At 59.6% G+C, this 11283-nt stretch overlaps 1 protein-coding gene across 1 annotated transcript in view; it reads right to left on the reverse strand.

Annotated features, from left to right (window-relative positions):
- Nucleotides 1–8723: 8723 nt before the first annotated feature.
- RIN1 (Ras and Rab interactor 1) overlaps nt 8724–11283 on the reverse strand; it is a 6124-nt gene continuing 3564 nt past the window's right edge. The window contains exon 10 of the mRNA XM_077771427.1: nt 8724–10750. Within this exon, the coding sequence (XP_077627553.1) occupies nt 10256–10750 (495 nt within the window). The 3' untranslated portion in view covers nt 8724–10255. The remainder of the gene's footprint in view (nt 10751–11283) is intronic.

Genomic DNA, 11283 nt, shown 5'->3' on the forward strand with positions numbered 1-11283 from the left:
GCTAGCGCCCTGGGAGTCGAGGAGAGGGGGAAATGCCTGCCCAGCAGGCTGGAAGACCCTCAGAAAACCCCAGCGCAGTCTGGGGCTCTAGGGCTCCTGGCGGTGGGGTGAGGTCCTTTCCCAGACCCAGTGTGGACACCCCGACCTCGTCCCACTTGTGAACTGTCTCTGGGCCCAGCTGTTCGTCATACATGTGGAAACATGCTCTGACTCATGCCCTTTGCATCACACACGTGTGTGTGCTCCTCTCCCCACACAGGAGCCCTCTCTTGACACTGTCCCTCCATCCCGGCTTTGCACATGCGAACCCCCTTGGATACACATACTTAAGTGGCGTGGCATCCCACAGGTCCTCACAGATGACATCCCTCACTTGCATGTGCAGGCCCTGAATGGAAACCACCTTGATCACGCAGGCATGGGCATCATCAAACCCTCATTTATCCACTAAACTCCTGCCTCAACCTCCCCCCACCCCCCAGCTTCCTGGCTCCAGCNCCTGGGCTCAGAGGGGGAGGAGGCAGCCCCCAAACAGGAAATGCTTCTCTGGGCTTCTGCGGCAAGAGGGCAGGGTGCATGGGGGAGGGGGCCAGACAGGGGCTAGGCTGCACTCAGGGTGAGCAGGACCGGGAGGGGACTGGTGAGAGGCCATGTATGGGCGTGAGGTTCACAGTTACACATACATGTGTATGTGACACAGGCATCACATGTGTGGAGCCCTCCCTGCCCCCGGAGTCTGCTGCGTGGGCCTGGCCGGGGTCCTCTTCCCGCCCCTTTTGGAGGCCTCTGGAGGGATGGGCACTGAGCCCATCATCCAGGCCGGTCCCTGGGGAGCTGGTTGTCAGATTAACCCGTGAACACCCACTGCACTCTTTGCAGAAGTTGGAGCTGGGGGACGGGACGTGGAGTAGCGGTTCTGCGCCTCAGTGCTCTGCCACTGCTGTGCTGTGTGACCTCTGGGAAGTCACTGGCCCTCTCTGGGTCTCCGTTCTTCTTATCTACAAAATGGAGTAATGTGTCAGGGCCTTTCAGCTCAGCAGGGCTATTGTATCACAGCACTCAGTGTTTGCAAATGTGCTTTGTCAGCTACAAAGCATGAGGCAAATGTTCCTTAGCCTTCTGAGCACATAATCTGGATCGGGGGTGGGGACTGGGGCAGTTTACTAACCACCTTACAGTGCCAGGGCTGGCCCTGCAGACATGGCCAGCTCCCCCTGAGAACCCCGGCTTTTGCAGTGCTTGCTATATGCCTGGAAAGTCATTCTTTCAGGGTCCACGTCTGTGAAGTGTGTAGAATTATCCCCCTTCTCATGAGAGGAAAGTCAATATGGGGCAGTTCATTCTTCCCTTGGCTCAGGCCCAAAGCCTTGAGATCATCCTTGACTCCTCTTTCTCCCACACCCCACGTCCAGTCTCTCAGCAAATCCTGTTGGCTTCACCTTCAAAATAGATCCACAACCTGACTGCTTCTCACCGCCTTCTTTGCCACCCTCCTGTGGCCTGCACAACTGTCACCTTCCGCCTAGATTCTTGCAATAGCCTCTCCTCTGGTCTGTGTCTTGCCTTCTCCATTCCCCCAGAGGGATTTCTTTAAAACCTAAGATGGGTCTCGTTACTCCCCTGTTCAGAACCCCTTGGGCCCCTGTCTCACTCAAAGGACAGGCCAACGTCTTGGCCATGGCCTCCAGGCTGATGTGGTCTGCCTCCAAACTTCTTACCCCTCTTCCCCCACTCACTCCTCTGCTCCAGCGATCTGGTCTCATCTCGTGGCTGTGTCTGAAACTCACCAGGTACATGTCTGCCTCTTGAGGGGCTGCGTGGTGCATTGTAAGATGTTTAGCAGTATCCCCCGCTTTGACCGAGATGCCAGTGGCATCCTTGCAGTGGGACGATCACAAATTCTCCAGACATTGCCAAATATTATGTCCCCTGGAGACTACATCACCCCCAATGGAGAACTCTTGCCCTAGGAGACCGCGAACTCCTTAAGGGCAGCCTCATGGTCTTGTTCCCTAGTGTATCCCCTGAGCCTGGTAGGCTCCTCTCCCATAGGTGCTGCTCAGTAGTAGGGTTTGTCAAATTAATGGATGAATGAGGCTCAGAGAAGGCCCTGGGCCATGCTGGGGGGATCAGTGATGCTGTCTGGAGCGAAAGCCCACTTGCTCCCCATGCTCGCCCAGCCTTCCCCAGAAGTCAGACCATTTCGGAACTGGGAGATCCCTGGAAATCGGTAATTTCCAGGTAGGGACACTGAGGCCCAGGGAGTCTCAGAGCAAGTCTGTGGCAGGGCTGGTTCTAGAACCAAGGCCTCCTGACTCTTATTCCGGTTCTCTGTTTGCTTCAGTGCCCCCAGGAGCCCTCAGGCAGGGTCTGAGAGCTGGGCACGGCATCAAGAAGTGAGGATGGGGGGAGGCATCCTAGACAAAGTGCTGAGGTCAAGATGCCTTTGGAGAATGTAAAGGACTCCACTGAGCCTGGAGTGAGGGACGGTAGTGAAGAGACAACGTCAGGAAGGGGACAGAGGCCTAGCTTGGATGGCAGTAAGTTACCCCTGAAAGGCTGGCCTCCATCATGGGGGCCATGGGGAAGAGGTATGATGGGAGTTCCCTGTGGCTGGTGTGTGGTGGGTGGAGGGGGGACTGGAGGCCAGGGACCAGTTAAGAAGTTGTTGCAATAGTCTGGGAGAGGGGAGGGAGCTGGCTGGAGAGCCGGGCGGCAGGGCGGGCCGGGCTGGGGGAGGCAGCCTCTGGAGGCTCCTCAGGGGCTGGCCGAAGCCGGATCCAAGGGTGTGGCGGGCCCAGTCATGATTCGGGCAATGGCCCGTGCTGCTGGGGCGTCTGAGGGGAGGCTGCAAGCCGTCTGGCGAGTAGGCAGGTCAGATCAGAGGTCAGGACTCCAGCTTCAGTTGGGGTGAAGGGTTGGGGGGCAGACAAGAGAAGCAGGAGGCAGAGGGTCAAAGGCCAAATTCCAGATGGTGTGGCTGGGCCACTTGCAAGTTAAGGGCCTGCTGAGCAGTGAGGAGGGGGCGGGGGGGGGCCACCTCTGACCCCCACAAAACAAAGGGTTTGGTGGGTTGAGAATGAGCCTTAGAGGCGCACCTGGGTGCCTAGTTCAGGTGGGCGCCTAGCATTCTCCTGCTCCCATCCAGGATGTGTGGAGGTGTGGAGTTGAGGCGGCCTAAGAACTTGGGGAAGGGGATTGCATCATGGACCTGGGGGAGGGGAGGGGACCGAGGGGGGCTGCTTGCAGTCTTACTCTTTCTGGAAGTTCCATTGAGCCTGACTTGCCCCCACAGCTCAGAGAAGATGCTCATCGATGCAACAAATGCTTGGATGATGAGTGGGTGGATATATCGGGGGGGTGCCTGCTTGGGGGGATGCATGAGGGCGCGCACGGGAGGAACAGTGTTTGGATAGGAGAATGGGGTGATGGTGGACAGATGGCTCACGGATGGCTATGGAAGGAGTAAGTGAATGGATGGATAGATGGCTAAGTGTGTGGGTGTGTGGATGAGATGTTGAGCTGCGTGGCTGGGGACGGATTCAGACAGCAGTGCTAATTCACAATGAGCCGCACCACGACCGACGGCTCGCTCAGAACGCGACTCCGGATCTGCAGGAGTGCAGTCGAGGGGGGCAGGACAGCCTGGACTATTCCACTGGCAGGAATCATGTGTGATGCTTCTCTGTCACCACAATGTCTTCTCTCTGTTGGGGCCTGAGGCCATTGTGTCTTCCCAGCGGGGACGGAGACAGCTCAGGACACCAAGCTCGGCCCACGGTGTGGGTTAGGGGGCTGGAGTTTTCTGCTCTGATCGTGGCCCATATGGGGAGAGCTCACCTCACGACTGGCATGAAAACAGAAGCCCACTTCCCCAGAAGGAGACGTGCCTTCCAGCTACTGGGACAAGCCAGACAGTGGTTTTGGATGCGATGTGTGGGCCCGTGGGGGTGGGGGTGCAGGCGGCCTGCAGAGGGGTTGGCCTGAAGAGAGCCCAGTGGAACAGCCAGGGTGGGGGTGTTGAGCATGATTGGGGGGCGCCCCCTGGGCAGGCGCCGAGAACCTTGGCACAGCCTGCTGCTGAGCCAGCACATTGCTCTGTGTACAAATCACCTCCTTTCCTCTTTTTTCTTTTGTCCCCATCCCCCTACCTCCCTCCATTTCTAAGTTCTTCCCAAACCACCCCAGCCTTCAGGCTGTCAGGAGGAAGGGCCAACTGGTGGGCCAGGAGGCGCCTGGTCTTGGGTGGGAGCCACAGGCAGGGAGGTGGGGGAGGTCCCAGGGCAGAAGTGGGGAGGGAGGGGATCCTGGGGGGAGGGCACGATTTGGGCCGACTTCTCCTCCCCACGTGCTGGTGCCCCACCCTGGGTGCTTCTGGATGGGAGAGACCGCAGGAAGAGGCTGGGAGAGAGAGGCTTGGAGAAGGTGGGGCCTGGGAGGAAAGGGTGTCGTCCAGCCTGGCCCCTGGGGGTAAAGGACTCTGACAGCCGGGGGGAGGATGGGGGGTGGAGCCCACCGTGGAGAGAGACTGGGCCTGCAGGTGTGTGTACCCGGGTGCCTGTACGTGACCATGTGCATGTGAGTGCGTGTGCTGGTGTGGCACTGGCGTTGCCGAGGGTATACGCAGCTGGGTGACACGTGCGTGTCCCCAGGGCCCACACCTGTGAGGGGAGAGACATATGGCTGGCCCTGGATCGCGCAGCCTGGGCACAGCTAGGGCCCCAGTCCTCCCTCTCCTGGCAGATGCCGGACCTGAACATCCAGCCACATCTGCCCACGAGGAAGGGAGTCCTGGAGCTCACCTCAGAGCTAGAAGGGCCCGGCTGTTCTGTTCAGTGCACTCACAGCTCAGAGAGGGACAAGCCTTGCCCCAGGTCACAGGGCAGAGGCAGAGCAGGGACTGGACCCAAGTCTGGGGACCCCAGGAGGGGACGGCTGCTCTCCTGGCCCTCGCTGTTTCTGTCCTTCCTCTGTTAGGGCCCCTTGGCTGTGAGGCTGCAGCTTCCTCCTCCAGGGGAAGGGTAACTGGGCGAGGATTCTGTGGCCCCCGAGGCATCTGGCAGAGACCTGTTCCCTGGAGTGACCAGCCAGTCCTGCTTTGCCGAGGACTCTGCTGCTGCCGCACTGTAAGTTCTAGATGCTGGGGACCCCCTTAGCCCTGGGCCAACAAGGATGGCTGGTCACTCTGTCACCAGAGATGTTTCTTTTTCCACCATGTCCTTCCCACTGCTACCCCAGTGTCAGCCTCCCCGTCTCCACCTCACCCTGGAACTTTCCTTGGTCTTCCTGCCCCCTCACTGCCCCAGGGATCTTTCTCGAGTCTCACTGTCCCTCCCACTCTTTCTGTTCCTCTCTCTTTCCTCTCTGTGTCAGGCATCTCCAGCAGCTCCTGTCACTCTCTGGGGTCTCTCTGTCTCTTCTTCTGTCCCCAGGTGGTCACCTTGTTGGTCTCTGGGGTCTGTCTCTCTGTTCTCTGCCCACTTCCCTGTCTCTGGTGTCTTGCCCCGTCTCCCCACTCCTCTTCCAGCGTCTCTGGCTCGCCACCTTCCCTGGGTGGTCCGGGCCCCCCTCCTCTCCCCCGGCACGCACCCCCAGGGCCGGCTGGGGTGGAAGCCAGGTCTGGGGGCTGTGACCAGGCCGGGAAGGGGAACCCAAGCAGACATGATATTTATGTTAGGACTTCAAAGTGGAGCAGAGACTGAGGCAGGCTTGGGGGGGGGGGAGGGGAGGAAAGGGGAGGAAGGGAGTGAGCAAAAGCCAGATTAAGGTCAGCTCAGGCCCCTCCCTGGCAAGGGTCTCCTTGGTGACGCATATCTCCCCCCCCTCCCCCCGTGGGACACTGAGACCCAGAGTAGGGACAGAACAGGCTATTTTGGTGCAGACTTCCAAGAAAGGCACTTCCTGTACCCCTGTCCTGCTTCCAGCCCCGTCCTTTCTTCCTGTCACCCTGCAGGAGCAGCTGGGTCCCCTGAGCATCGGCCCAGCCAGGGAGGCAGGGCACTCAGGAGGTGGCAGGAGTGGAGAGCTCCGTCTCGGCACGAAGGTGTCCCTGGCGCTGGGACAGCCGTGTGTTCTCTGCTGTCTGGCAGAGGCCTCGCCTGGCAGGGCAGCGGGGGTCGGTAACCCTGTCAGCCCGGACTCCACCAGTCAGGTCCATCCCAGCCCGGCTGCCTGCCTGAGGGCCCCGGAGGCCAAGATGGCCGTGAAGGTCACTCCACCCCTGCCCCCCACCCTTGACCTAACCCCTGCTAAAGACACCCAGCTGCTAGGGCTGGGAAGACCCGGGGTCAGGGGCCCAGGCCCCGGGTGGGGAGGACGGGAGGGGCCGATTGTCTCATCCTGCGGTTCCGCTCTGTGTCCTAAGCCCCTCCCAGGGGCCAGACCCAACAGACACCCCTTCAGGCTGGGCCACTCCTCAGGAAGCCCCCTCCCAGGACTAGAGGCTTGCTCTGGACCCAAGACCTTTGAGTCTGAAGCCCACCCAGGCCCCCAAAACCCCAGCCCCTGGGCCATTACCCCCACCCTCTCAGATCCTCCCCAGGCTTCCCGTGAATCACTCAGGCTGGAATCTGATGAGCTCAGGCCTCCCCGCCCAATACTGCCGGCCTCTGTCTCCTCCCTGGCCAGTGGGGTTGCCACGCCCCCCACGGGGGTCTTCTCGGCATCTCACAGTCCCCACCAGGGTCCATCACAGGCTGGAATGGCTGAGTGGTGGCAGAGATAGGCCAGGGCTGGAGTGAGATTAGTCAGGGTAAGGGCTTGGACTTCTGCATGATCATAAGTATAAAAGTGTGTGCGCGTGTGCGTGTGCATGTGAGTGTGTGTGTGTGTGTGTACTTGTCCCATGCGTGTGCCGTGTTGGAGCAGGGGACTGGGCTGTGGCAGCAGCGGTGCCACGTGGGTAGGTGTGTGTCGTGGAGTCCCTGCATACCACTCATCACATGTCTCTGTGTCAGCCTGTCCCTGTGTGTGTGTTTGTCACGGAGTCACATTCTGAACCCGAGACGGAGGGTGTTGAAGGAGTGTCTCTGAGTCTGCAGATCTAGAGAGGTCTGTGTCAGGGTGTGGCTCGGAGGAGGGGCCTGTGTGGGTCACTGTGTCCCATCCCGCAGGGAAATGAATGCCTAACAGTTTCCAGGTGTTCCTAACACTCAGCATGTTCCTGTTAAGGCTTGGGGGGCGCTCGGGTGTTACACGACCGTGGGATGCAGGGTGTCACACATTCTGTGTGCAGATGTGAGTCACAATGTTTCTCTGTGTCAAACTGAGGGGGGGGGGAAGGACATGGGTCACAAGACCGTGGCAGGGTGTTAAATGCTCTGTGTTGAAGGTGAGTGAGGGTGGAGGCGTGGGTCTCAACGATTGCCTTTCTCCCCGCCCCTCCCAGGGTCCCCACTCCCCAGGCCCTGGCTCCTGGCTCCCCTCCCACCAACCTCTGTTGGCAGGACTCGCGTTCGCAGGACGGTGCCAAGGCCCCACTGTGGCGATGCTTTCCCTCCCGGCACCTGGCAGGGCTCAGGCGCTCTGAGCGCAGTGGGTCCCTGGGTGGCCTCCCGCCAGCAGGGGGCCAGGCGAGTGCCTGGGAATGGGCCTGATCGCCCCCTGGCGGCAGCGATGGAGAATGCGCCGCCCCAGCCCCAGGAACTCGGACCAACTGTTTAGGCTGAGCCTTCCCGAATCAATCATTCTACATATGTCCACTAAGTGCCACTTCCGGGCCAGGCATTGTTCTAGGCCCTCGAGATTTAGAGCCGACCTGGCTCTGGCCTGGTGAGGAAGACAGACAATAAACTCACACAGAGCGCTGCAGTGACTCGAGGGGAATAAGTAGCAACATTTCCAAGTGAGGAAATGACTTGGCTGCTCCGTGGGAGCCGAATGTCAAGTTTCTAGCCCTGATCTGCAGCAATGGGTGCTGGGCAAGGTGTGACACCTCTCAGGTGACTTCCTCTTCCAGAAGGCCAAAGGTAGGAGGTAGGGGCGAGGGAGGGGCAAGACTGAATCCCAGCACACAGCGTGCTGTTTTTGCCAAATCACACTTGTTTCCCTCTGGCTGGGGCTGGGGGTGCTTGGTGCTTGGTCCATTCAGACGCCATAGATTATTGCTGAGGGGATGAGTAAAGGAGCTCTTCCTTCTGTTTTGGAGGATTGCAGAATCTGAAGCTCCACAGAGCCAGCTCTCTGCCCTGTAATAAGCCACTTTCCCTGAGCGAATCTGTTTCCTCATCTGTAAAATGGGGATAATGAGATCAGTCTTAGACCAATCTATCATGGCCTGTCCTGCAAGGAGTCCCAACCCCTGCATTCTGACCCTTGATCCCGCTGATTTACCTGGCCTGGGCCCCTGACCAATCAGAATGTCTTGATAAACCAAAAGTCTGGAGAGCAGGCGGGGCGGGCGTGCCGGTGCTCTGCTCTGCGGAGCCACTGCTAGGGGTGTGCTGAGTTCCCGGAGCCCGGAACTGAGATTGAGCGCAGAAGGGGTTAGGCGGGGTCTGCAGGGGCTCAGAAGCCTCTGCTGGTCCTAGTTCCCGTGAGAGGAGCTCCACATCCTGCCCTGGGGTTCTCTGAGCACCCCTGGCAACCGTTCTAGGTCTTCCTCTGGAACTGAACTTGAGACATCCTGTGTTTGGTTCCCAGAACCCAGCCCTCCCTTAACCTCCCAGCTTCCCGCCTCACTGCCCTTCACTCTTATTTATCAAACGCCAATCAAGGGACAGCATTTATTGGGGGCCTCTGGGGTGCCCAGGTTCGAGGCACTGGGGTGGGCTTGGGATAGGGAGAGGGGGGGTACAAAAGGAAAGAGAGGAGACTTCCTCCCGGCAAGAAGCCTGGAGTGGGGAGTGGAAGTGGAGAGGGAGGGTTGCTGGTGGCCTAGTGAGAAATTTGGGAGCCCTGAGCCCAGATTTGCTGGTATCTATATCTGGATTGGCTGAAATCCCAATGTCCAGGATTCCTACCTCTAGCTGTCATGACCACCTGACACGTGGTGGTCTGATGTCCCTTGTGCTCAGCACCTGAGGGAGTGCCCCAGAGACTGGCTGGCTCCTCCTTCCACCAGGGGACAGTTCCTTCCGAGGGAGTGATCCCTATGAAGTTTGTCTCACCCAGATCCCAGACTCCAAGGGAGCCTGCAATGACGGCCCCTGCACGGACCCCAGGTTGCCCCTGAGACGCCCTCACCCCTCTGCATTACCCCCTCTGCCACTTCCTGGGCCACCCGCACCCCCTTGTGGCCGTTACTGGCATTGTCTTTGCTCAGATTTCCTTCCTGCTCTGGGACCCCTCAGGGCTGTGGGGCCTTTAGGGTTAATTTATCGGTGTTTTACAATAGAGGGCGTAGTTGGAGCCTGACACCCGGGTTTGGCCGCTGTGCGATATCTCAGGAGTCATTTTCCCAAGCCTCCGTGTGTGATAAGCCATGCCCAGCCTGCCCGGAAAGCTCTTGTGAGGTCCAAAAGAGTTAAGTGCAGAGAAAATGGTTTCCAGGCACCACTCCGGGCACCACCACTTCCATTTCGGAAGCCCATCTCCCCGTGGGATGAGAGAGTGCCTGGCAGGATTTCTCATCCTGAGAAAAGACTGGGGCCTAGGTGCTCCCTGGGCGGAGCCTGATCTCCAGGATCTCCCCCAGGCTGACAAGAACCTTCAGTGAATACAGACAACAGACCCCTTGGGAGGCAGGTACTGCTAACATCCCACCTCCTTCCCTACCCTTCTCTCCAGTCTGAGCTCTGCTTTGGAGCAAAACCGTCCACGTGCCCCTGGAGGACTTCTGCGAGAAGGCAGGGCAGCAAGAGCACCTCCGCTCTACGGGGTGAGGACACTGAAGTTGGGAGCTGCCAGCGCCCCTCCCCCCCACCCCTTTCTGTAGGCTAGGGCTGGACTGGGCTCCCAGGAGTTGGTGAAGCCTTTCAGGGCTTTGAAGCCCCCAGCGTGGAAGGGCTGCCTGCCCCCGGTCCTTTGCCGGAGATGGGGCACACTCACCACTAAAGGCTGGCTGACCTCCAGCTGGGAGAGAAAAGGCCCTTTACACCCCCTCAGCTTTATTCCAGTGCTTCAGATGCGCCTGGTCCAGGGACCACCCCAGCAGGTGTGACCACAGACACAAATATCAGAGCTGGTGGCGGGCGCAGGAGCGGCCTGGGGCGTGGGGAAGGCTAAGAGGGGTGGGGCTGATGGCCGGCCGACTCTGAAAGGCCTTCCCCGCAAGCTCAGGGTTTTCTGTCCCAAATGACAGTTCAGCCACCCCCAGCTACTCCTCTGCTGCTCTGCTTCCCTGGGACTCTGGCACCCCCGGCTGGGCAGGGCACCCCCTGGCCTGGCCCACACTTCCCTGCACCCTCTCGGCAGTTGTCTCAGCCTCTCCTCTGCTGTCCCCAGGACCCGCTTTGACCTCGATGATCCCATCTCCCTGGCCCCCTCCCTCCTCCTCCCTGCCCCCTGCCTCCAGCTCCCCACTGTCCTTCTCTGTTGTAGCCCCGGGCGCGGCCCCGTGGGTCTCAGGCGGCTCTGCCCGGCGATAGACGAGATAGCCGGTTGTGGGAAGCCCGTGGGCCAGGGCTCCGGGCGACAAGCGGTGGTAGCCCTGATCCCTGTACAGGAAGAGGCCGAATGTGTCAGGCTGGGTCACTCGGAACTTCATGGCACAGAGCTGGTTCAGGGTGGCAACCGACGCCCCTGGGGGCACAGCCAGGGTCTTGGAGGTACAGCCACTGCCGGGGTCTTGGTAGGCTACTCGGAGGAGGTGCTGTGCAGGAGGAGAAGCGAAAACGAGAGCTCAATCCTGCCTGGCATATATCTGGCCACTGAGCTTGAGGCCCCCGGTGCAGACCCTGCAGGGACAGGGTGGGTGGTATAAATCCAGCGGTAGAACCAAGTGATAGAAGCTTTTGGGACAAGGTGAGCCTCAAGCGGGGCTCTGAGGAAGGGAGAGAGCTGCATGGGCTAGTGGGTCGTAGCTGCGGGCAGGCCGGGAGGACGCCCCGCACGCCCCGGGGGCCTAACGACCATACTACCCCGTGCCCTCAGCACGAGTCCTGCATTAACTCATTTAGGCCTTACATCCACCCCACGAGGTAAGTGCTATTACCTCGTTTTATAGATAAAGAAAATGAGGCACAAAGGAGTGACACAACTTGCCCACGCTCCTGCAAACAGAAAGTAGCAGAGCCCGTCTGGACTTGAACCCAGGATCTGGCTACGACGTCCGAACTCTTAACCGAGGCTAGGAAGGATCCCTTGACTGGATGGAGAGGAAGGTGGCGGGGGGTGGGTGGGTGG

This window comes from Crocuta crocuta, unplaced genomic scaffold (assembly GCF_008692635.1).
Source record: "Crocuta crocuta isolate KB4526 unplaced genomic scaffold, BGI_CrCroc_1.0 scaffold647, whole genome shotgun sequence".
Lineage (NCBI taxonomy): Eukaryota > Metazoa > Chordata > Mammalia > Carnivora > Hyaenidae > Crocuta > Crocuta crocuta.